The sequence below is a fragment of the Vidua macroura genome, chromosome 1 (assembly GCF_024509145.1).
Source record: "Vidua macroura isolate BioBank_ID:100142 chromosome 1, ASM2450914v1, whole genome shotgun sequence".
Taxonomy (NCBI): Eukaryota; Metazoa; Chordata; class Aves; order Passeriformes; family Viduidae; genus Vidua; species Vidua macroura.
Window position 1 is genome coordinate 105,407,946 of NC_071571.1, and position 26,305 is coordinate 105,434,250.

General features: G+C 40.2%; 1 protein-coding gene across 1 annotated transcript in view; it reads left to right on the top strand.

Annotated features, from left to right (window-relative positions):
- Positions 1-26,305, top strand: part of MYOM1 (myomesin 1) — a 64,743-nt gene that overhangs the window by 36,899 nt on the left and 1,539 nt on the right. Inside the window, exons 17-35 of the mRNA XM_053977091.1 lie at positions 645-841; positions 1,609-1,735; positions 2,465-2,649; positions 3,394-3,508; positions 7,408-7,564; positions 8,453-8,559; positions 8,683-8,727; positions 12,280-12,416; positions 13,258-13,402; positions 13,975-14,034; positions 14,286-14,353; positions 14,917-15,030; positions 15,598-15,685; positions 16,390-16,428; positions 16,520-16,625; positions 18,471-18,634; positions 20,208-20,244; positions 20,559-20,581; positions 22,157-22,212. Of these exons, the coding sequence (XP_053833066.1) occupies positions 645-841; positions 1,609-1,735; positions 2,465-2,649; positions 3,394-3,508; positions 7,408-7,564; positions 8,453-8,559; positions 8,683-8,727; positions 12,280-12,416; positions 13,258-13,402; positions 13,975-14,034; positions 14,286-14,353; positions 14,917-15,030; positions 15,598-15,685; positions 16,390-16,428; positions 16,520-16,625; positions 18,471-18,634; positions 20,208-20,244; positions 20,559-20,581; positions 22,157-22,212 (1,970 nt within the window). The remainder of the gene's footprint in view (positions 1-644; positions 842-1,608; positions 1,736-2,464; positions 2,650-3,393; positions 3,509-7,407; positions 7,565-8,452; positions 8,560-8,682; positions 8,728-12,279; positions 12,417-13,257; positions 13,403-13,974; positions 14,035-14,285; positions 14,354-14,916; positions 15,031-15,597; positions 15,686-16,389; positions 16,429-16,519; positions 16,626-18,470; positions 18,635-20,207; positions 20,245-20,558; positions 20,582-22,156; positions 22,213-26,305) is intronic.

The following is a 26,305-nucleotide window of genomic DNA, read 5'->3' on the forward strand; positions in this document are numbered from 1 at the left end:
TTATGCCACATATTTTTTAATGTAAGTTCCAGTACCAGACATGTTCCATTTCTGGTCATACTGCAGTGCCTATGATCACTCTGCCTTCCATTAAGGTAAGACCACATGATGGGTGCAATGATAAAATTTGCACAGTAAATAAATTTAAAAGAAAAAAAGAAACAAATAAAGGCAATTCTTGAGAGGAGAGAATGTGAGACTATTAAAAAAAAAAAAAAAAGGAAACTACAATGAATATTATGTTGTGAAAAGGGGTTTGCTTTCTGCAAAAGAAAACAAATCATTGCATCTCAAATTTTTTTGCTCTTCCTGCAATGCTAGTTTTAGTTCCTCATTTTTCACAGAGTAAAGTGAGTCTTGATCACTTGCATCAGAGCTGCAATTGCAACACATTCTTTTGCTATGTATCAGCCTGCTTTTCAAAAACAGGGGTTCCTGAAAACTAATTCCTATGCAGTTTGAATTTTGCATTTGGTTTGTGGAAGCTTTCATCCTGCATTTCTTATTCCAGCTCCAGAAACTTCCCTTGAGCAAATAAATATTGTCCTAATTAGGAATCGCAGGGTAGGAGCCGCCTGAATACGGTAAGTGAAAGCAAGCTTGAAATTCTGCCTCCTACTCACATGTTATTGACATTGAAACAGCTGCTCCATCTCCACCTTATGACATTGTGGTACTCGAGAGTGTCCGTGACTCGATGGTACTGGGATGGAAACAACCTGAAGCCATTGGCGGAACTGAAATCACCGGCTACTACGTGAACTATAGGGAAGTGGTTGATGGAGTTCCTGGGAAATGGAAGGAGGCCAACATTAAGGCTGTTACTGAGAGGGCATACAGGGTAAGAGGTTAACTCCAGTTATTGCTGGGGGAGCAGACAGTGTTTTCAAATCAAATCTCAAAGATGGCTTGGAATGAATTATGATTCAGTGTACAAATAACTGTTCAGAGGGTTTGAATTCCATGATGGTAAGTTTATTTAGCCCTATTAAACTTCTCTGCAAAATTGTTTATACACTTACTTGTTAGTCTGGCACCAATTGTCATCTGTAAATTCATTGTCATCTGTAAATTCATTGACATAGTCTGATATTTTGTAAGTCAGGCCCTCATAATAAATGGAATTTCTACTGGTTTGGGGGACATATCCCAGTGCTTGCTGGTGCTAAAACCAGCTCTGTGCCAGCTGGTTTTTGTGATCAGTTCTTGACCCAATTTAGAGACAACCTCGTTGAGCTGCTTTAGAAATGAAAAGCAGTGCCAGGACTGAGTTTCACCTCACTGTGAGGACAACTCTTGCCTTAAGTGAACTTGCTCCAGACCACAAGACAGACTAAGATGATTGTTGTGCAGTTGAGGTAGTCCCTGGCTACCAAAGTGTCTATCAATAGGAAAAGGGGGTTGCAATTTGAGTGTGCTAAGATCACTCATGTGTGTTCCATCACTGATCAGAGGAAAAGCCAAGATAATTACCATGTTAAGATGTCAATAATGCTTCCATCTTCAGGCATACTTAAAAGCATGCTCATGTTTTCAACAATTCCCATTGTGACTTTCTTCTGAAGTCCTAGTCCAAAGTTTGTAAGTACCATCTTATTGATCCTGCAGATCCAAAACCTGAAGGAAAACATGGTGTACCAGTTCCAGGTGGCTGCTGCTAACCTGGCAGGAGTTGGGGCACCCTCCAAACCCAGCAAGCCCTTCAAATGCGAGGAGTGGACCATTGCTGTGCCTGGTAGGGTCCTGAGTGGGACACAGCCCAGGGGTGCTCTGGGACTGATTATCTAATGCATGCATTTTGCAGGGGAATCAGTGGCACACTAAAGTTCAAGGCCAGGCTTGAATCGTCACCACTTTGATTTCATACCATTACAGTGATGCCTTACATAATCCCTATTTAATTAGTAGCATTTTACAACCAGCTTCTTTAGTTTTCTTTATCTTTCCTTCTTTGTTCCTCTACTGTGTCTGGCACTTTGCTTTCTAGTTTAAGTACTAGATATAAATACCTGTCTAAGGTACAAGGCAGAGAAGAATGGGGTCTTGTAACCCTTGTCTAAATGTATCACTACAACGCCAGATCCATGACCTTTTAGCATTCATTGAAATTAATGAAAACAACCTCCACTGACTTCAGTGGACTTTAGACCAGTTCTTGAAGCAGCACATTAGCTTAATAATTAACTTATTTCCCAGAGTTTGGGGATTATCTGTCCATTTTGTAAGCTCATGAATATTTGATCAAGATACCAATCTCAACCAATTACATTGTGTTTTGGGTTAGTCTTTTTAATTGGCATGGGTTGTATTTTTTACATTGGGTCTAGGTATGATACAGAGGAGCTAAATGTTATATAAGTTCTGTGTACAGTTCTGGATTCTGTCTGCTTTTGGTTCTGGAGTCTTATGCATTGGTCCCTTTGGGATTTATTTTGACACCACAACCCCAACTTTTACATTTCAGGGCCGCCCCATGATGTCAAATGCACAGAAGTTAGGAAAGACTCTCTGGTTTTACTGTGGAAAGAACCAGTTTATTCTGGTCGTAGTCCCATAGTTGGTTATTATGTTGATATGAAGGAAACTGAAGCAAAGGAGGAACGCTGGAGAAGTGTCAACGAGAAGCCCCTTCAAAAGAAATTCTTGAAGGTAAACAATTGAAGATTCGAATACTGGCATAGCAGCATAACCTTGGTGAAGTCAGTTTTGATAACATCATCCTGTGCTGATCATGGCTCCACTTAAAGGAATACTCAGTAGGCCATATGATACATAATTTTGTGGAATGACTTTGAAATAAGTGATCAGCAGTATCTCAGTTCTAGAGATAAGTCTGAAGTAGGTTTGCTATTTTTATACTTTCCAGAATATTTGAAAGACAAGTCATTTTAAAGTGTGATCCTTTAATATATGTTTTAGAGGAGTATCCCCAGGTGATATAATTTCAGTATAATTCCTCAAGTCACTGCAATTAAATCTGTACTATTAAATCTCCTCTTGTTTCTAAATAGGTGTGGCTGGCACTTATTACCCTGATAATTTAATTTTTTAAAGCCAGCATTTATCTGCAGTAAAAGACTATGATGTTTCAGAGGTCAATGTACATGAGTTAAAAACATCCTGTTCTAAAACCAATGCTCCTCTTGCTAAGAAATCAATGACAGCAATGAAATGACGCTGCCTGAATATTAACCATGCACACAAGGAAGGAGCAAGGCACACGGATTAGTCATGTCACTCTGGAGTTGAATATAAAAAACAAAAAGAGAACTGGAAAAGAAACAAAACAAGAAAGGAAACAGAACTGTCAAATACCCAGACTGATCTTAATAAGTGTGAAATTAAAATCAGTGTTTTGCAACACACAACACTGTATATATTTGGTTCCTCCAGATTGATGGCCTGACACAAGGTGTGAGCTACGTGTTTCGTGTGCGGGCAACAAACCAGGCTGGTGTTGGGAAGCCATCAGATGTCACAGATGCTGTCATAGCTGAAACACGACCAGGTTCGTTAGAAACACTTCCTCTTTGTCATCATATTTACACAGGTTCCTGTTTGTGCAATGTGTTTACCTGCAGGCTACATGCCAAGAATCTGATCCTTCTCAAATCAAGCTTTTTTATGAAGCAAGATATGAGTTGAGGGCCATATCTTAAGTTCCTTGTCTGGTATATTTTAAGGTCAGAACAGATTTTCTTATCATAAGTACAGGTTCAGGAATATAAAGATACAATAAAGTTGTAAGATTTGCATGTCTCCACAGGTAGGTGCAAAAGTAGAGGACTGAGTAAAATCAGCTCAACAAAACAATATTACAGATGTAAATTTTGCCTTTTCTGTATTAAACCAGTTGTTTATGCTTTATCATTCTCCTTTTCTTATGTAATGTGCCTCAGGAAAGGATAAAAGAAAATACATTTTTTTCTCCTGGTCTTTAAAATAAAGGCTTTAAAAGCACAGTGTAGTCACTTTGAAGACCACTTTCAGTAGTGAAATTCTTTGTTGAAATCATCCTTGAAGGCTGGCTCCAGTGTGTCTATAAGATCAGCAGAAAACACAGCAACCAGTGCAAAGGCAGCACCTTCATACCTGGAACTTCAGGAACCCCCTGGGGTTTATTGAGCTGTTCAAGTAACAGAGACGACTGGTCAAAGACAACACTTTTTTGTCACCAAGCCCCCAACAGAAAACCCAAGCATGGACTTGTGGCTTCCTCGTCCATAGACTATTTTAGAAGTGCAGGGTCCTACAAGGTGCAAAAACTAAATCCAAGATATTTCAAACAAATCTAGTATAAGGTTAGTATGATGTAAGAAGGTACAGGGGTACAACTCAACCTGGATCCATCATACACCCTCTTCTCCTCTGACAATTCCCTTCCTACACCTGCAGACTTCATTTCCCTGGGATCCTTTCCCAGTTTCTGACACCTAGGCTAATTTTTACATCCTGCTGCTCAGCTCTCATAGATGCCCAATCCTTATGACCAGGGCAGCAAAAATTCTAACAAGTATTGAGTTAGACCTCAGTGAGGCTGTAAGTCAAGAAGGCCTGAAAAAGGAGGTCTGAAGCTGGGTGTATAAAAGAATTGGAAAACTCAGAGTAGAGAGCCTGGGGTGACTGCTATTGAGCTGGGATGGGAAAAGAGACTGGAAAGAGGAGATGGTCAGTTGAAAGCATGTAGGATTGGGATACAAGGACAAAAAGAAGGAAAGTAATTTTATTAAGAAGAAGGGTTTGAAACAGGATCTTTGAAACATATAGGAAACATAATTTCAGATCTATAAGCTGCTGAAACACCAGGGCTATTTCTATCACCTGCAAGTGGAGTAAGGCAAACCATAAAAATTTATTCCTGAAAACAGCTATATATAGCAGCCACTTCTAATAAGAGAATTAAGCCACTATTAATACTAAACTTTTGGCTTTGCTAATTTGTTTTCATTGGGGGTTAATATCTGTGTGTCATACTTCTGATAAAACATTGTGATGATAACACTCTTCAAGTGCCCTAAATAAAGGGTTGAGCATGTTACTACAATTGAGAAGAATTACAAACACTCTTGTGAAGATGACCAACAAAAAAAAAATTGTACACTGTGTTCAGTGTTCGCTCAAAGAGGTGAACTTGAGCAGAACATTTGGTTTATAGACCTCACCATAAGAGAAGGAGGGTTCATAGGTATGATGTCTGAGGGATCACCAGAAAGTGAGGATTTAGCCCAGTGAACACTCAGGGAAACTGAAAATTACTTATGTGTACAAATCTACTTGACCCATATTCTGAGCTGAGATCTGCTGATACAGAATCCACCAAACTAAGCTTCTTAAAGGTATTAAGAAAAGACAAAAACTTATTAAAAACAAGTATTTCATAAAATGGCCTCTTGAGCAGGCTTCCACCTTTCTCACTCTAACCACAAAAATGTCAAGAACAATCACCCCATTTTATAAAAATTACCACAAATATTTTGGTGCTGCCCAATGAATCATGCCTCTATTACCATCTTGGATGGAGACAAAATATTGTCAGGTCTCTCTAGAAAGTCCCTGCTGAAATGCAATGCAATAAAATGTTCAGAATAATGGAGATGTGATATGACATGTAAGTATTTTATTTCTTACTGTGACTCTAAGAGAAGCTCTGGATGAGATATTGAAACCACCAAGCTATCTAGAAGAGGGAAATTAAGACTGCAAGTACTGGCAGCTTCTTTGGCTCCACTTTGCAGGATAGGTGGAGTGAGGTCTACAAATGTGGTCAGTAATTTAGACGATTTTTTTTTACTCATATAAATATTAGAGGTAAATTCCATCATCGCTTCTGGAAATAAATGCTATACATTATTATCATAATGAGAATGCTTTGAAACAAATGTAAAAGATTCTATTGTCAAATTATGCTTATGGCTGTAATTCTTTCCATGTCACATAAAGTGCCATCAAAAGATTCATGGGCTAATGACCTAGAAGAAACTAAACACTAATGAAATTTCAAGTGATGTATTTTGCATATAATAAATTAAATTATAGCAAAAAATTGCAAATATACTGCTGCCTAGTAAAATATTTGTAGGTCTCAGACTTCATTTATCGCATATTGGTACTTAATGTGCTTCACTGCTGCAAAGGCTGGTACATAGCAGTACCAAAATGAGAATACTAATCTCATCATTCATTAAATGCTTATGGCAAAGTGTGAAGACTAAGAAAGCTGTGTGTACACAGATTGTCATGACAGGAGCTGCTCGCAGTGCTGGAAAAGGTGTGTATACTTTTAGGACGATGAAACACAGAAATCTCCTACTATGCTTGAGGGTCACTAAGAATTATGATGAAAATAAAGCATTCAATTTCAGTGTCAGGAATAAGGCACTTGTCTTTAAAGTACAATACTTTGTGGAGAAAGTGTGTCATTAGTATTCTGGGCAGCCTAGAATTGTCTTAGCCCACGTAATGGGACATGAGTGCCCTATTCAGATGTGAGACCCAGCTCCGAGCTATTCAGAAAAGAAGGCTGGATGTTCTCCAGCCCCTCTCAGTGCACATGCTCTCTCTGACATTCTCAGACAAGTTGTTGAAATGAACATTAATGCCACAGATGACAAGATCACTGGGTTGCCCAAATCCCAGATGAAATTCCCTCAGCTCCACTGGGGTGTGAGGGAGCAGAATAGAGTTGCCTTCAGGTTGCTGACCCAGGATTCACCCCCAAGGCCTTTAAAAGGACAAACTGGGTCACCCTATCCAGCTCAATGACTGAAGGCACTGGCAAGACTGGGTGGGTGACTTAAGCAGCTAATTGCAAATACTCACTCCCTTTGTGGGCCCAGGATTAATGGTGCAGACGGCAGCAGGGCTGGATGCCAAGCACAGCAATTAAACCAACCTCCCTGAGCGAAGCCAGTGTCACCAAAAATGTGCCTCAGTCACAAATGTGTGCTGCTGGGGCAACTTGACTACTTCTTCTTCTTCACTTCTTCAAATGCTCCCATTTGCATGCTATTCCCTGTATAGCACTTACCCTATTAGAGAATAGGAAATCCATGCTGTATAATGAAAGCTCTAACTACTGCTTACCATGGAAAATATTGCTATTTAATAGCTCAGAAATTTAGTGGATTTAGAGTCTTGCTTTTTTTACTCCCTTCAGGCTTTTTCATAGCAAATATTGCAACTCTTGTGTATGCTTGGATTCATGAGTGTAAATCAGTTTTAACCTGTGGATTAGAAAAAGAACTGTTCTTGTAAATCAAAGACTAGGGATATTGATGAGTGCGGCAATTTATGTTCCAGCTGAGAAAATGGCAAGGATCTGCTTAATCCACTCTCTGAATGAAATCTATAGAAATTTGTTTGCTGAATTCTCTGAGAAACTGGAATTGCCTTGTTCTGCTCTTTAAGGAACCAAGGAAGTGGTGGTTGATGTAGATGACAATGGAGTCATTTCCTTGAACTTTGAATGTGATCAGATGTCTCCAGACTCTAAGTTCATTTGGTCCAAGAATTATGAACCAATTGAGGATGACCCTCGACTGAACATCGATACCAAGGGCGGAAAGTAAGACCCTCAGGGGTAGCAATAGTCTTGTATTTGAGAGATCTAGACTGTCACAGGAAGCCATCCTTTTAATGGATGACCTCAGGAAGAGTTAGAACTGCCTCTGTTACTAGATGGTTACTTCCTGAGAATGCTGTCCTCCAGTAAATCCATATCCAGACCATTTGGAAATTGTAGCTTGCACAGAATGAGTCAGAACTCCCCTGTAGGCACTTTAGTGATGTTTAGGCATGGGGAGAGAAAATCTGTGCCCTGTCACCTTATAACCTGTCAGTCAAGGCAGATGATGATAATGATGATGATGATGATGATTATTCCTATTATTTTAAATCTCCAAGTAATAAACTTATCTGGCTCCTTAAAAAATGCTTTTGCCCTGTAATGCAGCTGTAATCTTTGGAACTGCTGCTGTAAGCAAGGATTTCTTATGACGGCATCACCATGGCCTGATTTAGCAACTTATGTAACATCTCCAAGCCTACTCTGTTTCTTCAGGCTTTTCCCAGAAGAAGACAAGGTGAATGCACAGGTTCAGCCCATGAAGGGCCTATGTGCTCTCCTAGTGACAGAAGCCATATTGAAAGAAACAGGGGCCCAGCACAGCCATGGTGCTGCCATATGGAATCTGAGTGGACCTGTATCTACAGTATCCTTCCAGGGTCATCAAAGCCTTGACAACGTGCTTTTTTTCTTTTGGTGCCATCACCATTTGTACCACACATGGTAGGACTTACTCTGATTTATAGCTGACAGAGCCAAACGTTTGTCTGTTCAGTCAGAGCAAAAGCTAACACAAGGCTATTCATATCTGGTAATATAGACAGAAAGGAGGGGCTTGGTTCCAATGGATTTCACCTTTTCATCATAATGGGTTTTTTTCCCTTATAGGTCAAAACTTTCCTTTAAGGATCTTGGAGAAGATGATTTGGGAATTTACTCTTGTATTGTTACCGACACCGATGGAGTTTCATCAAGCTACACAATTGATGAGGAAGGTAGACACTATGCCTACCAAGCATGCCTAGTTTGCTTTCACATCTGTTTTTCTCTGCTGCTGTGTCTCTCAGATCCAAAAGGCATGCACACACCTCATATTACTTCTTTTATGTCTTTTGCAGAAATGAAACGCCTGCTTGCTCTGAGCCATGAACGCCAATTCCCAAGTAAGTGAATCAATCATGTCTGTAGGGAAGAGCTTTGCATGCAGTGGGGTATCACAAGCCTGATCTCGTTGAAGATGTCCCTGCTCATAGCAGGGGGCTTGGATGAGCCCTTTGGAGGGCTGACCTTTGGAGGTCCCTTCCAACCCAAACCATTCTATGAGTCTATGGTCACAAAGCCCCTGCCACCATGAGGTAAGGAGGTCACTATAGTAATTTCAAGTGAAAGTCGATTTGGATTGAAAAATTTAAGATTCTTTTTTTTCTCTCCCTCTTTCTGTACATCTGTATATTATTCATGCTCTTCCTACTGCAGGCTACTGGTCTATATACTAAGTCTGTATAACAGCTGGAAAATAAGTATCATATTGGCTTTGCTTCTTCTGCAGAGCAGGCTTTAATACTTACCTAGCACACTTGACCTGATTTGAAAACCAGAATTTGGAAGATTCTCTAATTTTACTCCAACTAAATAAACATAAGTTAAATTTAAGGTTAACAAATTTGGCAAGTGTAGTAAATTCAGTTGTAATGATCTATATGTACAGAATTTTTCTATATGTACAGAAATTCATTCTCTCCCTCTTTCCTGTAACATTTGACAAAATTTGAACGTTTTCTACTCTTGGGATGCTATTTTTGTCAATTCCACAGACATTTATTATACCTTGGTACTAGCACAATTTGGTTATTTTTATTGGAATATTACTTGAATAAATGGGGGAAAAATTATATTGGATTACATAAAGAATCTTAATGCACACAACAAGATGAGACCTAAACCTGGTCTCATCCCACTGTAGTCTCTTCTTTTTCATTCCAGGTACTAAAACTCTTGCCTGCATTTTAAAATCTTCAGCTTAGTGCATGCACTGCTGGCACCTCTTCCAACTCAGCCCACATTGCACCTCTCAGCCCAGCCAATCCTTGGCTACAGAAATGGCCTTTTTGCCTACATCACCTCTCTCATTTCCTTCTTCATCTTTTTCTCATTGGCTCTACTCTTCTCAACATACTGTATCACCTTTTGATAGCTTAATGACAGCCCAAACAAATCCTTGCTTACTCCTGCTCCTCCCAATTATCTTCTCCTAATTATATTTTCACACTAGAAGTCGGTCATCACAAAACCTTGCTGCTGTCCATGACCTTACTTGCCCTGACCCTTCCCTTCTGAGGACCCTTCCATGCTTTGTGTTCACTACCAATGTCACAAAATAAGCTCCTCAGGACACAGATAATATTGTCTTTTTTGCACTGTATCAGGTAACAGCACGGACATAGCTGTGCATGAGCTTCCAGAAGGCACAGGCAGAAAAGGGAGATCACTGCGGAAAGTATCCTTAAGGAGGAAACCGACTTACATGCTTTGGCCACTCTGGGCCCTTGGGTACACGTCAACAGCTAGGGGTTGAGATTCAGCTGTTTGTACTTCTGAGCAGAAATTAATGGAACTTCTGCTTAGAAACACATGCAGCCAGTAACTCCATGGGAAAATGGATTGCTTGGATAAGAGCCTTACAGAGCACAGCCATGTATGGGTACGACAGTGTGTAAGGTAAAGAGAAGGTAAAGAGAAACTCTTCCAACTCCTCAATTTAGCAACTGCCTGTCAAGTGCTGCCAGTAATTTGTGATGCTATACAAATAGGATGTAAAACCACTGGAAAATGCCTAAAATAGCTATCAGTGCTTATGGAAATATTTTAAATAAGACTTCTGCTCATGGCAGACTTTAAGGCAAATTTGTCCAGTTGCTTTAGGCTGAGAAATTACCAGACTTTTCTCCAAAAAAGAATCCTTTTGCATCCTTTCAGCCATTTATTTAACAGCTGCCGAGATACTTTTCTCTCTTCCATGTTAGACTAAGATATTCTTAGTTAATAACAGGCAAGCCAAGTAGGGGTTTAAAATTTCTGTAGAGCTGACAGTGAGACAAAAGCAGTGCAGCCTGATGTCTATTCACACTCCCACTTGCTTCCTGTAGCATTTCAGTTGCTTTGTTTTAAGGAATTATGCAAGCCCTGAGATTCCTTCTGTTTCTTACACACACAGTGATGTGCTGGGTGAGGAAGACCCACATGGACCATTCACACAGCAGGGACACACTTCCATGGGGTTGTCTTTGCCCCAGTCCCTCATGGCAATGCTGCCCTTCCAGGCTCCAGGCTTTTCCCTCTCTGGTTAAGCATGTGCCTTTATCCTAATTGTCTTTGTTTCCCTGTGACTGTTGCCTCACCTTCCAGGAGCTTTGTTTTATCAGAGGCAGACCCTATGCCACTCAGGCTCTAAAAGCACACATGTGGCTGTGGGGTGTGAGAGGGACAAGGAGTGAGTGTGGCAAAGGAAGAGCTGAGCTGTCCTCACCCCCTAAGTTCGTCTGGCAGTGGGGTGTGGTGACAGCTGTGCTCCAGAAGGCACCCCAGTCATTTAGAACACTGCAAACAGCAGGATGGGAGAGATCAGACACTACTTTGGTCCCAGTCATGTCCTGCTGAGCCTCTGCATACACTGAGCTAAAGAAACCAGCCTGCCCTGGGAGGTGTGTCTTCACACACACGATGACTATATCATCATGTGTTTTGCAATGTGTTTGTGCACTGTCCTCAGCTGTTCCATGCTACACCCTTTAAACTACTGAGAAAGTAGAGCCTGGGGGAGAGTTCACACACAGCAGCACACGTAACGCTGAGAGTATGATTTTTACTGAGAATCTGCACATCCACCAGGACAGCTAACACGAGGGAAGTCAGTGAGATGAGCAATATGCCCCAATGTCAGAGTCTAACTCCTCGTGCTTAATGTTGCTGATTATGGTGTCTTAAAGAAAAGTTAAAGTGAAAGCAAGCTGAGGACTGTTACTAACAGGAACTAGCTAACTAAAAAAGGAGTCACCTATGGTATAGTACATGACTTATGCATATTTTTTTTCCCTGTTGATACACTGAATTGGTTTATATGTGAGGGTTTTGGTTTCTTATAAGAAAACAAAATGTACTGGGGAGAATAAGGATGTGTTGGGATATATGGTGAATTCTAGAAATGCAGGTTCCACTCAGCAGAGGATCAGAGTGTTTTCAAAAATCTCCCAGTCTACAGCTCAGCAGCTGACTTTCTGATCTGGCTTTGTGCTTGGAGATCTTTTGTGTTTTATTTTGTTTTTTTCCCCTCTGAGTCAGTTCATTGTCTTACAGTAATATTATTAGACAACTCATTAAACATGAGTCTGCAGCATACAGACCCACGTAATGCTGTACAGATACTTGCAGCTTGCACTTGAAATAGCCTTGTTTTAGAATGGAGCATAACTCAAATCTTGAACACTTTTAGTTTGGCCAGATCTTGTGATTGAACGATCAAAAGACTAAATCTCATCTGTCATTCTATGTATATGTGGGTGGAGAGGCATTCTGTCTATGTGAAGAGCTATTATGAGCTAGTTACCTTGCATACAGTATTCAAGTATAGAAGGATTAAGTGGCTTTCTTGTTGTTGCAGACAATAGTTGTTGGGGCACAGGCAAAATAGGCATCATTCCTTTCTTTCTTCTTTGTAGCTGTCCCACTTATCTCTGAGTTGGCAGTGGAAATCTTGGAAAAAGGAGAAGTGAGATTCTGGCTGCAAGCTGAAAAACTGTCTGGCAATGCAAAGGCAAATTTTGTATTTAATGATAAGGAGATTTTCAATGGAGAGGTAAGACTTTTCACTGTTTACATGTGTTTGCATTTTCACGAGTATCAATGAGAATTAGTGTCTCTATCTTCAGTATACTTCCAACTAGTGTTCCACTCTGATGAATTTTCATGAGAAATAGCATATGTCATGGAAAGCATGATTAGAAAGATTTTATCCACAGTTCTGAGGTCCAGATGAATTCTATTGGATGCATTTTATAAAGGGAAGTCATATGCCTTCCTGCCCCTTTTGTGAATACCACGTGTTCTATTAACTGTGGCTTCAAGGAATCGCTGCAATTGCCCAGACTCCTCCTACCTCCTTCTTCTATAGCCCTAGAATACCTTTGTTCTCACCTCTTTTTGTGGTTTGAAGGAATTTATTACATCACAGAAAAATTCCCAAGTGGTTGTTTCCAGCTGCAGAACTTGATACACCCCAAAGACGGGACATGGCATGATTTTGTTGCAACACCAATATCAGATAGAAGGCAGAGATGGGGCATTCTAGACATGATCTTGTACATTATAATCACCCTCAAAGAAAACGTTATTCTGAAGAGATGCAAATCTAAGCCTTTCTAATGAAAAAGAGCATAGTACTCACTGTGCAACAGGCATGACATGTGCTTGTACAGCATCAGTAAATAAACAGATTTATTTATCTATTTGGTCGTACATTAGGAGATGGAGCTAGAGATAGTGAGTCTAGAATAGGATAGGGATCTGAACCAATGGGAACCTGAAGAAGTGGGAATCCAAAAAAAGAAAAAAAAAATCTCCTAAAGAGACCATTATAACACTTCACAAATATTTTCTGTCTCTGACATGTATTGTTGCTTTACTTTCCACTCCTGCAGAAATATAAAATGAAGGTGGACCAGAATACCGGCCTTGTTGAAATGATTATGGATAATCTTGAGGAAAAGGATGAAGGCACTTACACGTTCCAGCTGCAGGATGGAAAAGCAACCAATCAATCTAGTCTTGTCCTCATTGGTGATGGTAGGCTATTCTGTGTTATGCAGTGGGCTGGCTTTTCACTGTTTTCAACACCAATAGATGTTCCAGTTTTTTTATGTCACAGTTTTGCCTGCCTCCTACAGGACAGGGCATGTGTGTGAACTGAAAATTTTAAAGTGATGGGAGGAAGGGGAATTGTTACAGAAATGTGAAATACTGCAGCATGTCATGATTTGCTTTCCTATGGGTGAAATGAAAATTTCCCATATAAAAAGCACATTCAGCTGGGAACAAGTAGCTGCACCTGTTAGAGCTCAAGCAGCTGCTGACTCTGCAGCTCATTTGCCTTCCTACCAGGAGCTGCATGATTGGGGATTGCACATCATCAGGCAGGACACATAAAACTCCTGATGACTGCAAGCGGCTAGGGAAGTTGAATTAGCCATAATCAGCTTCTGACACTCTGGAATGTCCAGTGAAAACCTGATCCTATGGCCAGCTTCTCAGTGACATCCAAGGGACAGAGTTAGACCGAACTGTTACAGTGACATTCAGCATTGTGCCAATGGCACATGATGTTTAACCTTGTATTTCTTACTGGTTTTAATTCCTAGTATTCAAGAAGCTACGTGATGAAGCAGATTTCCAGAGAAAAGAGTGGCACAGGAAACAAGGTGATAATATGAATACTTATAAGTATCACATATGTGTTAGTCTGTTGAGAGTTTGTTTATAGTTATATATGTTAATTTGAAATACATGGGTTTTGTTGTGTTATGTGGTTACTTCTGAAGCAGAAATAGGAAAAATAAAACCACATTAAAATAGAACAGTATTCTTGTCAAGTAAAACACATCTGTCTTTCATTTTGCATCGTGAATACCATTGATGTGACCTTTAAAAATATACCTGTAATTTCAAACAGGTCCTCATTTCGTGGATAAACTGGGATGGGAAGTTACTGATGAGTGTAATGTGATGTTGAAATGTAAGGTAAGGGGCAAGTATAATATTCAGAGCACACCACACTGGCCTACCACTACCTAGATGGTTGGGGAGGGACTAAAGACATGCCCTTTGCTTTTGTACTCCCAGCTGCATGTTGGACAGTGACAGAGCCTCTGAAGGTTAATCCAGCTGAGGCAACAGCTCATTGCATGTAACAAAATATGTTAGAAAATAGCTTGAATTTCTTTCTTCAGGTCTATCAGCCACCCACTCAGAGAAAGGCACCTGAAAAGGAATGACAAGTCTTTGTAAATCCAGGGACTAATTCATTCTTGGCCTGTTTGTGCATGTAGAAATTCCCTGGGCAGGACCAACTCATTCTCTGGTCTCCTTTTCTCTCTGCATCCCTGTTGTTTTCCCTCTTGCCTCCCTCATTTTAAAATGGAGGCCTGCAGTAACTCACTGCAGTTACAGGTTGTAAAGCTTGCTGTTCTTTTGTGAGAGACCCGAACACACTAACCCATGGAACAAGCTAACCCAAATTACGTCACAGAGCTCTCCTGCTTAGATGAAGTGAATAATTGCAATGTGGTTTTCATCCATTTTAGGTGGCTAATATTAAGAAGGAAACACACATTGTGTGGTACAAAGATGACAGGGAAATAATGGTAGATGAAGAACATGACTTTAAGGATGGCGTGTGTACTCTGCTGATATCAGAGGTGAGTGACTGTCTTCATTAGCCTTCAGTTGAAATTAGTGTTCAGATGAGTTATATGATCTAATCTGGTACTCCAGCAGAACAATTGAAAAAGGAAGTGGGTTTTAAAAATGGAAAAGCTCACAAGGCGTCTGTGTTTTTCGCTAAAGCAAATATCTGTCTGTAACTGCTTGTTCAGATTTTCAGGAAATGATGACAGAAGAGATAATAAGCTTGTCACTTCCTTTGCATGTCAATTTAGCAACAGATTGAGACCAAATTTCCATTCCTAATAGCATTTGGAAAGTGCTTGTCACTCAGGCTTTCAGAGTCACCAGAGGGGTGGGATTCATACCCAGCCTTGCAGCAGATTTGGGGTAGGACAAGGTCCTGCATACTAGGACCTCCTGCCAAAGCCCATCCCACCACCCCAGTCAGGAGCAGGGCAGCTAGGGGGCACAGGGGCAGCCTCAGGCATCAGGTACCTGCCTGGGGACAGGGACGGGATATCAGCTGGGTTCACAAGTAAAATCTAGATTTTTCTACAGTACCTGTTCTGAAAAGTGGTTTTATCGTTACGATATTGCAGTTTTCTAAGAAAGATGCTGGCACATATGAAGTCATACTGAAGGACGACAGAGGAAAGGACTCCAGTGAGCTAAAGCTCAAGGACACAGGTCAGAGTCTGGCTGTGGTCAGCCACACCAGCAGATACCAGGACTGATGTGGGTTCAGGGTAATACAGGCATCTGCACGTTGCCTTCTTATGGCTTTGTTCCTCATGCATACAACATCATCTGATTAGAAAAACTGAGATTTTTCAGTTCAAATAACATTTGAATACAGCTTATTGCATCTGAATTCTGTATAATTTTGGGAGCATACAGTGATTACCACTAAGCAAAATGATAACAGATTTCCTCAGGGGGCCATCAATAAGCTTACAAGTATAGAAAAACATTGCAGAACCAGATAATTTAAAAATATTTTTAGTATATTTTGTCAATTACTTAGAGGCCTTTCCACTTACTGTGATTACTATGTTCTTAACATTCCACTCCTGTCCATTAGAATATATATAAATGGGCTAGCATTCCAACTGAACAGTGTCATTTACAAAAGAAAATAAAATATAACATCATCTTGTTAAGCTGCAGCAGTATTCATCAAGACTGCACTTAAATAAAGTCTGGAAACTGTAAAATAACAGGCCACATTTCTGCATTACTCAGATTTCTAATATGTTTGAAAAGGTAGCTTTTTCAAAGACCAGTTTTTCAAACCTTCTGGGGAGAATATGTCAGAGCCAGTACTTGTCCTGCTGTTGACTGTGCTTGAACTGCAGACACAGAGTCTTAGTCTCTGGATTTTGTTTCCACAGCTTTTGCAGATCTGATGAATGAAGTATGCAGAAAGATTGGTAAGCACTTAATTCTTTTTTCGAAATAATGACTCATTGGCACTCAATGAATGGCTGTATGGCTGCATAAAACCATGTGTTCTTCTTTCAGCTTTATCTGCAACAGACCTGAAAATCCAGAGCACAGCTGAGGGTATCAGACTGTACTCCTATGTTACTTATTATGTAGAAGATTTGAGAGTAGGCTGGGTGCACAAGTAAGTACACAAGAGCTTTGCAAAACCCAGTGCAATTTTGGTTTCATAGATTCAGAATGAACCTGGGTATGCAAGAGAGATGAGGCCCAGGTTTCCCCTCCTCTCTCATGAGTCCTTATCTCATATGAGCTTGTTTCAGTCAATTACATTCACAGGAAATCAGTATGAGAGTCAGGTGTGGTGGTTCCAGGCCTCCTGTTGTTTCTCTCATGAAAGACAGTCCCATGCCACAGGATGCCAGCAGGATCGTGCTGCTTCAGAGCACTTCCCACCTCCCCAGCAGGAGCTGCATCTTTCCCTGACTCAGTGATGCAAATATAAACCCAAGAGACTGTCAGGCTTCAAAGGAGGCCAGCACCACGGGTTCAGAGATATCTGCCCTGGAGGTCTGCTTGTCTAGAAGCCACAATTCAGTGGAACTGGGACAAGCAGGCATATCCTCTTAATGCATGGCTTCATTTTCAGAAGGCAAAGCAAATTCCAGCATGTGCTTGGGGCAGTAAAATCCAGACAACCTCTCCTGCAAGCACTGCAAATGTAACCAAGACAGACAGAAGAACTGAGATTTTAAAAATGAATTTGAATGCCCAGCTCCCCATAAAAATAATGACAGTTGCACATCCAGACCTATGAGACAGCTTTGAGTTCTCAGCCAGCACAAACAGCTTGCACTGGAAAACCCAGAGAAGTAAACATGAGAAGTAAACAACTTAGATTACTACAAATCCATTATTACTGTTTTTTTTGTTTCACTTCTTGTGGACATGGTAGTAGTTAGTCTGTATGATGGAATCTGAATTACTGATCTCTCAATAGAACTCTTGTAATTGCACAGAATACCCAGGATGTGCTGCACCAGGCTTGCTGTAATTATTGGCACTGATTTTAACCAGCACCCTGTCAGAGAAATGAAAGCCATTTGAGGCCCTCTTGTTTCTTGGCACCCGTTTTGACCCGGTATCACCCAAAGTCCCAAGTATTTCAAATAAGTGCAGGAGAATATGAAGTATTCTGTTCTGGGGCTTTTTTTCCCTCTCTCTTTCTCTCTTTTCTCCATTTCCTTCTTAGAAACTTGTTTCATCTTGAATCATGTCAAATTAATCTAGAATTTTTTATTTTTCCCTCCAGTGCATTGAAAGTTATCAGTTTAAAGATAACAAGGAAATAGTAGATTATTTGTCAAATACGTTTTGCCTCATCCAGGGAAATTAACTGCTTAGCTAGGAAGCTAAGAAATTGATTTTTGGGGGTGAGGGAGGGGGGCGTTGGGTTTTTGGGTTTTTTGTTTTGTTTTCTGTTTTTTTTTAATGGAAGAAGAGATGCTTATGTCAAAGTGTGTTTAAATTCCAAACATAGCAGAGCATCAGAAGTCGTTCCAACTGGGCAAACACCATTTTTGACAAAAGTGGGGTTTTTTTTTTGTTTTTTTTTTTTTGTTTTTTTTTTTTAATAGATACAGCCCTGTATACTTTTGCCCAAGCAGAAATAAACCTATGCTAAAAAGAGAACAGTAACATTTGTGGATGCCTGGGCTACCCTTCAGAGATCTGGCTTTTCAACTTGTACAACTTTTCTATGGCTCAGGTCACAGACTGAGATGCATTATTTTTCTGCATGCTCTGAGGATAGCTGGACCTTGAACAGAGAAAGGCTGTCACAACGATTCTGCCCAGCTGGCTCACAACTGCAGCAAGGGTTTGACTTGAAAGCTTTCAGAATATGGTGGCATATCATAGCATCTTGGAAATCATTTATTAACTCCAGATGTTCTCAGTGACTCAACACGTGCAAACCCTTTTTATTCTCCAGTAAAACCAAAAGGTAACATTGTTTTGTACTTTTCAGCGATACCCAGATTAAGTTCACAGACCGGATGAGGACCGGTGTCACTGGGGAGCAGATCTGGTTGCAGATCAATGAGCCGACTCCACAGGACAAAGGCAGATACATAATGGAACTCTTTGATGGCAGCACAACGCACAAAAAGACAGTGGATCTTTCTGGACAAGGTAGGCCATTCCCTCTGCTAACATCATCCCTGTGTGGGCAGTGTGCTGTGGCAGCATGGGAGCATCCACAGCAGGATCTTGCCACAGACCTGTCACCCTTTGGGGTCTGTGTGTGCACCCACTGGTCTGGCATTCTTTGTAGGGACTGTGTCAACAAGCCTGACAGAGTTAAGAAGCATTTTTGGACAATACTCTCTGGCACACAATGTAACTCTTGGGGATGGCACTGTGCGGGATTGGGAGTTGGACTTGATGATCCTTGTGGGTTCCTTCCAACTCAGCTTACCCTGTGATTCTGTGATTTGTTGTCCCCAAACCATGCCATTTGTTTTCCCCAACCTGTGCCCTCAAGTAATAAAATACAAACTGCTTTTTCCTATTCCAAATACCCACTTACAGTCTGCCTACTGAGATGCCGGCCCAGTTTCTGAGCTATTTTACAAAACCCCTTGTGTTGCTGGCATTGATTGGCAGTTTTGAATGTGAGTTGTAGCACTGAATGCCTTCTGTGCGTCTTTCTTGCAAAGAATATTTGAAGGAGGAAGCGAGGGATGAGTTTGTTCTCATACTTTCCTACCATATTTCTTTGATGGGTATAATAAAACTCCTCATTCTTCAGAGATGCCAAGACTTCTCATCAGCATGAGGAAGGACTAGGGGAACAATTTGGATTAAGTGCTGGAAGCTTTTACTCTGAGAGACTTCTCAGTTCCTAGACAACAGATTAACTCCTTCCAAACTGCTCTTTCCATTCCCAGCTCTTCCCATCCCTAAAGCTTCACTTTTTGTTTGCAAGCTCTGTGTAAGGGCGATAACATTGTAATCATCTCCATGCTGCTCCTTTGGTACTCTATCTCCACTTTCTAGGAAAAGATATTTCTTCTTCCCTTTCAAAGCAGGAGAGGTTGACCTCCCCCATGATGGCAGCTTAGCCTGAATTTACAAAGGAGACAACAATTTGTTGTTCGCTTGGCTCGTAGCCATCAGTGTGATGCTTCAAGTAGATGTGAAAAATCCTTGGAAAATCATATCTCTTGTGTTCCATAAACTGGTGGTCTCTGAAGTGGGTGTGTGCAAGATGACCCAGTGTGCTTCACTGGGGCAGCAGGAAGAATATACAAGAACTTCACTTGTATACATCTACATAACCTATAAATAAATAGACATATAGGGAGCAAATGCTTAAATAATTTTATATAGGGATGTATAATATAAAAAGTTTGGAAGGTCACTGTCATAATCCCTCATTTAGGTGATGCATTGTGCATTTCTTACACTTTTTTGTGAAATTACTTCAGCCTACTACTTTCTTGCCCTCTGTCTTAAAGCCTGACTTCTGGAAGAAAAAAGTGTGTTTATGCATTCATATGTATATATAACAGCTGCCATATACCAGATGGCCTTTATCAGTCAAACCATTCAGCATTTTAGTGTTTGTACAGTACACATGCATGCATTTTAAATTTTATATTTTAAATGTATTACATCTACATTTTAAATTTATTTATTAATTTTAAATTTAAACTTGAGTGATGATTTATCTCTAAACCTACTTTTTTTCCTCTTTGCAAAGCCTTTGATGAAGCGTTTGCTGAGTTCCAGAGACTAAAGTAAGTATTATGCCATCTAAATACAGTAATGGCAGCCATAAAATAATAACAGTATTTGTTTGTTTTGTGCTGGAGATAACTTTATCTTATGAAACAGTCCTAGTCAGACAGAAGCCCGTAGGAGTTCTGCATGTGACTTCTTTGGTGCAACTCTTATATAACAGTCAGGTAGCAAAAAAAAAGCTGTATTGCCAAGCAATGAGAGAGATTTTCCTTAATGGATTAAAAGCAGTTAAAAAGATAATCTATTTTTCAATTACTCTAAGTAAACCTTAACTGAAATCGGGCTTTCCCTTTGTTTCTTTCAACTCCAGGCAAGCTGCAATTGCAGAGAAAAGTAAGTATGCCTTCTTTGACAATGGTTACAAGAAACTGTTTATGAAGCTTTTCTTCCTCTCCAGGAAGGTTGTGTGTTGGGAAAGAGAGGAGGGCATGTAGGCATGTTTATATGCATGTGCTCATCCTAAAACAAATTTGTCCTCACACCAAGGAGAAGTAAGTGACCCTTGATTGATTTAACATTGGTGCACATTGCAGCTAATCATATTATTCTTATGGGTTAGGTTGATTTTTCTCATCTAAGCTCCTGTTCTCAGTATCAGTTAGCCTTCTCTAAAAATAAACTTTATTGCTGGGATCTCTCATGCATGTTCTCTGCACAAAAGTCTCTTTGTTCTCAAAGATCGAGAAAATAATTTGGCTAGTTTTGAATGCTCTAAAATGTCAAATGGCTCTGCATTACTTACAGAAACTGGTAAGAAAGCAACAGTAGCTTTTGAATTGCTTAGAATCTCCTCAAACTTTTGCCTGTATGTCAATTCCAGCAGAGCAACTAGAACAGAAGTATGTATTAACTATTTAAGGAGTAATTTATTAGACTTCAACTTGAATTATTAAACTCATTATCCTCCCTACTTACAGAAGAAGCCATGGAAAAATGAATTGTTAAATTCATTTCAAATTACTTTCAGACCTGTGTAAAAAATGAGGGCAGAACTGGCACTTGAAAAGTTATTTGAGAAAAATGTGTAGAGAGATAGAGCAGGGCTTGGATACAAACAGTAACCCCCACAAGTCCCAGCTAAGACAGCACAAAGGGGTCAGTGATTGCCCTGACCTTTAATTTCTGACCCTGGACTGTCCGTAAGGCGCTGTCATGTTAACTGTCACAACATAGGCTCTTTCCTGGCCTCCTAAGGCTGTTATCTCTGTGCTCCAGAGCACATCTTTTATGGAGCAAACTAGAGGGGAACATTCTGTACAGTCATTTCCTTCCTCTGCCAGGCTCCACCCAGACATGTAACGAACAAAATCCATATTCCAGGATAAGTGCACTAAAGCCTGCATGTGATTGGCTTATTTGTGTTTGTCTAAGATTTTTATGGGACTTTTGAGTTTAAAACTAGATCAATCAGGTATCAGTCTCATTTACACACAGATACACACTAGTGGTGGAACTTCATTGTTGCCACTGAGACTGAAGTCTTTGTATCTAGATTAAAAGCCAATCTCCAGCACTTTACCAGGTGTCATTCATTTTTCCTTCGGACACCCAATGTTTTTAGTTTACTGCAGTAAAAATTTTGAGCACCAGATCTCAAAAATGTAAATCTTTTTTGTGTAGTCAGAATTAAAACTGAATTTATGTCAAAGTCTGCAGGACACTGCACATGTACTTTAATTCCTCTCTGTAAGTGATTGACACCAACTATTAACACATTTTTTGCTGTGAATTCAACATATTCTAAAGTCCAAATGGTGTGCTAAAAATGCTGGCTAGTTCTCTGCTAGCACAGATATCAGAGACAAGTTGTACATAAATAAGACAAAAGGAAAGAACTAGAAGAGAAACAGAATCCAGCACACAGTTGATTTTGAGACACTAAAGAAAATTAATTTTCTTCATTTCCAGATCGTGCACGGGTACTTGGAGGTTTGCCCGATGTTGTCACCATCCAGGAGGGCAAGGTACAGTAAATTAACTAAAGCTTTACACAACATCCCAACAGCTTGAATGCCTTTCAATGATGGGAAAACAGTCACCTTTTTTTTTTTTTTTTTTAAGATGCCATCTTTAAAATCTGCTACATTATTTATTCATCCCCTGCCTTCTGTACATAATTCAATGGACTTGCACAGATGGGTTTATGTATTCAGGGCAGTGTCTTTTCTTAAGAATTAGATAAAAGTGAGATGACAATGTGAGTTGGGACTAAAACTCCTTATATAACCAGCTCTTTAAAAATTCATGCACAGGTTTCACAGTTAGATTTTTTTCCTTGTAACAGAGCATCAGGAAAGTTTAACTCTTTTTCCACATGGGAGCCAGCCATTCTATGCCTTCTGCAGTTAACTTCTTTGCAATGTGGCATGGTAATCACACCTGTAGAGGCTGGCTCTTAAATGGTGTAAAAGTAGTAAGCAACAATAACTCAATTCTCACCCAGCCAATAGGAGAAAAATCCTCTATTTCCTCAGGGTAAAGGAGATGGAAGTCAAAATAAGTCACTGGTGTTATACTGGATTATATTAGGAGAGTTTAGGTGAAAGATTATGGTAAGGCACTCCCAGAGGAACATTGTTGCTTGAGCACAGAACAGATGATCCAGAAACTGAGTTCTCAGTCTCAACTTTTTCCCAGCACACTGCTTCTACAAATTGCTTTCCTTAATAGTACTGAGACCAAGAAGTGCCTGCTTTTCACTTCCTACTGCTCTGCCACAATCCAGTTCCTCTTCACAGTGTGTTGGAGCAGTGAAATAGGGCATGTGAATGTCACTGAAAACCTGTAATGTGACAACTACAGTAAGGCAGCACCCTGGTATTTCTGGCTTTATCTGTCAGTAGGTCAGCTGGGTTAAAAGAATTTGATTAGAAGCACAGCAGAAGTGTTAAGAATCTAAAATCTTATTCTGAAACGCTTAACAACGTGAGATATAGCCAACAAGATAGTAGACTGCAGCAGTTCTGGGAAAATCAAGTATGTTGACATTACAAAATAAAATTCTTTAGGAGATTTAGCAGTTTGAGAAATGCTGTAAAGCAAGAAGCACACGTGAACATTGTAACTATAGATAGAAGACCCAAAGGAACAGAATGAATTAGCAGATTCTCAGCTAACCAGTGCTTGCAGGCAAGATTCTCATGATGCTTTGGCAGGGTGTAAACTTGGGTGTAAACTTTTATCAGTTTTAAGCTTTCAGACAAAAGAGAGTTGATATGAAATTGTGTATGAGTTCACTGACACAAAATGTGCAGTGTTTATAAAATGAGTTAGTAAAAATGAGTTGCAAAATCTTACCCAGACATGTTGTCCTTGACAGCAAGGACATTCGTAACGTTTGAATACATGGCTGAAATACTCTCAGAACTCGAGAGAAATATCCTTGACCTTATGTTTCTTGATTCAGTAGAGGATTGTTTTGAGTCAGACAGAGAGTGATCAGGGAAAACTGAGCTGGTTTGGGTGGTGTTGGCTCATCTGTCTGTTGTTTGCATATATGTTGGAGAGACAAGAATGTAATTCTCTGTTGTGTAACTCATGCAAATTGCACAATCATTGAGGATTTTGTAAAACAGCAAATGAGGTAGCAGAGGTCTGGCAAGCTTTGATTGTGAATTCTAGTGCCACCACAACCACAGACTTATATGAACAGATTGGTATCCTGAGACTGAACTTCCAAGCACAGGCATATCTCAAATTTAAACTTAACATTGTGACTGTGATGCCATTTATTAGATTTTTACATTGAGCTGAAGGGTATGGCTGAGAAGGAATGAACCAGTGTTTACCGAGTGTTAATCAAATAGCATTCCAGATGGCCTAAGAGGCTTCCAGTGATAGACATAAATGCTCCTCAGCAGTGTGGTATAATTGGAAAAGGCTAAGTGTCAGTTCACATTAGGGAGGAATCTGACCTGACAGAGAATGCTAGCATAAGTTTTGTGGCCAGCCAGCCAACTTAACCTAAGTGGCTGTTATAATGAGGGCCTGTAAATGAGTGAAAAGGCTTAGGATTCTGACAGGCACTTTCAGACATAGAAGCAACATGTAACATCCTTCTTCCCACCAACTCACTATTCCACCCTTCTGCCAGGGGTGTAGATCCTCACAGATAGGCTGGAAGAAGGGAGCAGATTTCCTTAATTGAGCTGCTTCAATCCACTCCCCAAACCATCCACAACTGTGACTCTGTTCTAATATGAAAGAAGAATGGCAATACTTGAAATACAATGACACATTTCTCTCTGCCACCTCTACTACCCTACTCATGATAATCTGCAGTAAAAGGCAGAAGAGGTAGTGAGGCCACAGAGGGTCTGGACTTGCAGCTGCTGATTACTTCAAGTGGACATGCCTCGATGCCCTGGGCCCAGGACTACAAGACACACTTTTTTTTTACCATGATGATATCAGTTTGAACACAGTATTATGATCAAGGGTTTTGGTGAGTAATAAATATATACATGAGCAAAGACAATCTCTTGGCCAAAGAACAGAAATCTGAAACAGGTGCAGTTATAGTGAACAATCATTTCTTCTTGGCTATGTAATTACCTTCCAGAAAACCAGAATCTCACCATCTACACAGTGAATTATAAGACACATCTCTGCACATTAGTAGCTGTAAAATAAATAGAAGGAGTTGGGAATGTCAAGAGAATCACTCATATCAATCAGGAGCTAGTGATGCAAGATTAAGGAAAATGTAGCTATTTTAAGGAATCATTTAGAAGAAGAAAAGATTCATCGCTGCTGCTTGAATCTCTTTGAATTATGGAATATGACAGCACGTCAAACACCCCAGCTTTGAATGATGCCACTAATAGAGCTGTGTGGACGTGGACATCAGCTCATTAGCACTGTGGTGGAGTGGAAGCTGGAGCCACTTGGTACTGAGTTCTTGCTTGCCTGAGAATCACAAGACAATAATGAAATATTGAGCACCTGAAGGGCCCCATATGCATTGCCTGGCTAAGGCTGAGGGCATGTTTGTATCCAGAGTGATAAGGAAGAGGGGGAAAGAGAAAACCTCATTTCCCACTTGTTTTTCAAATTGATGGACTGATATGGCAATTGAAACCACATTCACACCAGTGGGCTATGAGAAAAGGGAGCCAACAGCCCCACGTGGTCACCAGCTGTAGGTGCTGCAGGAAATCAGATAGAGGCCATTTCCACCATGCTGTAACCACCTCTCACTTGGAATCTGCCCTCCTTCAGTACCAAGAATTACATGTTGCTAATAGAGGAAAGACTCCCCCTTCCCTTTTGCTCTCATTTTGGTCCTCAGGTTGGGCACGTGGGGATTTTTATTTTGTTCTCAGAGATATCAACACCTCTCAGTTTATAGAGGTGTCAATTTTTCTGTCCATTCTTTTCAACAACCTTCCAGGCATCTCTCTTCTGTCCCATCCTTCACTATCACACTACTGGATAAGAAGCAGTGAGTTGGAGGGAAGGTTGGAAGAGATACTTGATTCCAGTCAAGTGAAATATTGTCTTCTCCTTATTTATCACTTAGTCCATTCTTAATGAAGCACTGAAGACCATTTTCTTTGCAGTAGAAGTTCTTCAATTTCCAGTCCAGTTAGATTCTCCTTTAAATGGCATATATATATATAAATTCCTTCCTAAATAAAGCTCCAGAGAAAGGCCTATGTACCTCTGAATTGTCATGTGAACTTTTTTCACATTTGAATCTCTATGTGATATTCACTTTTGCAAATATTTTTGAGAAGACTGCCATAGCACTGTGACTGGAGGAAGGCATCATTTACATGTATCAATGTCTCCCAAAAATGAATTTGCTGTCAAGAAAAAAAGGAGGCCTGTCCAAAGTGTGCCCAAGAGATCCACCAGCCTGCTGAAGGTACAAGAAGCTGCCAGTGACCTCTCCAACAAGATGATTCTCTAACAGTGAAGATACTTCCTACAGGCTGATGGGACTGAATTCAGTCCTTAGGAACAGTACTAACGTCAAAGTGAAATACTTACATGAACACTAAAGAATGAGTAAAGCCTGTCTTGATTTCAGTTAAAAAGCACTTTACAGAAGTG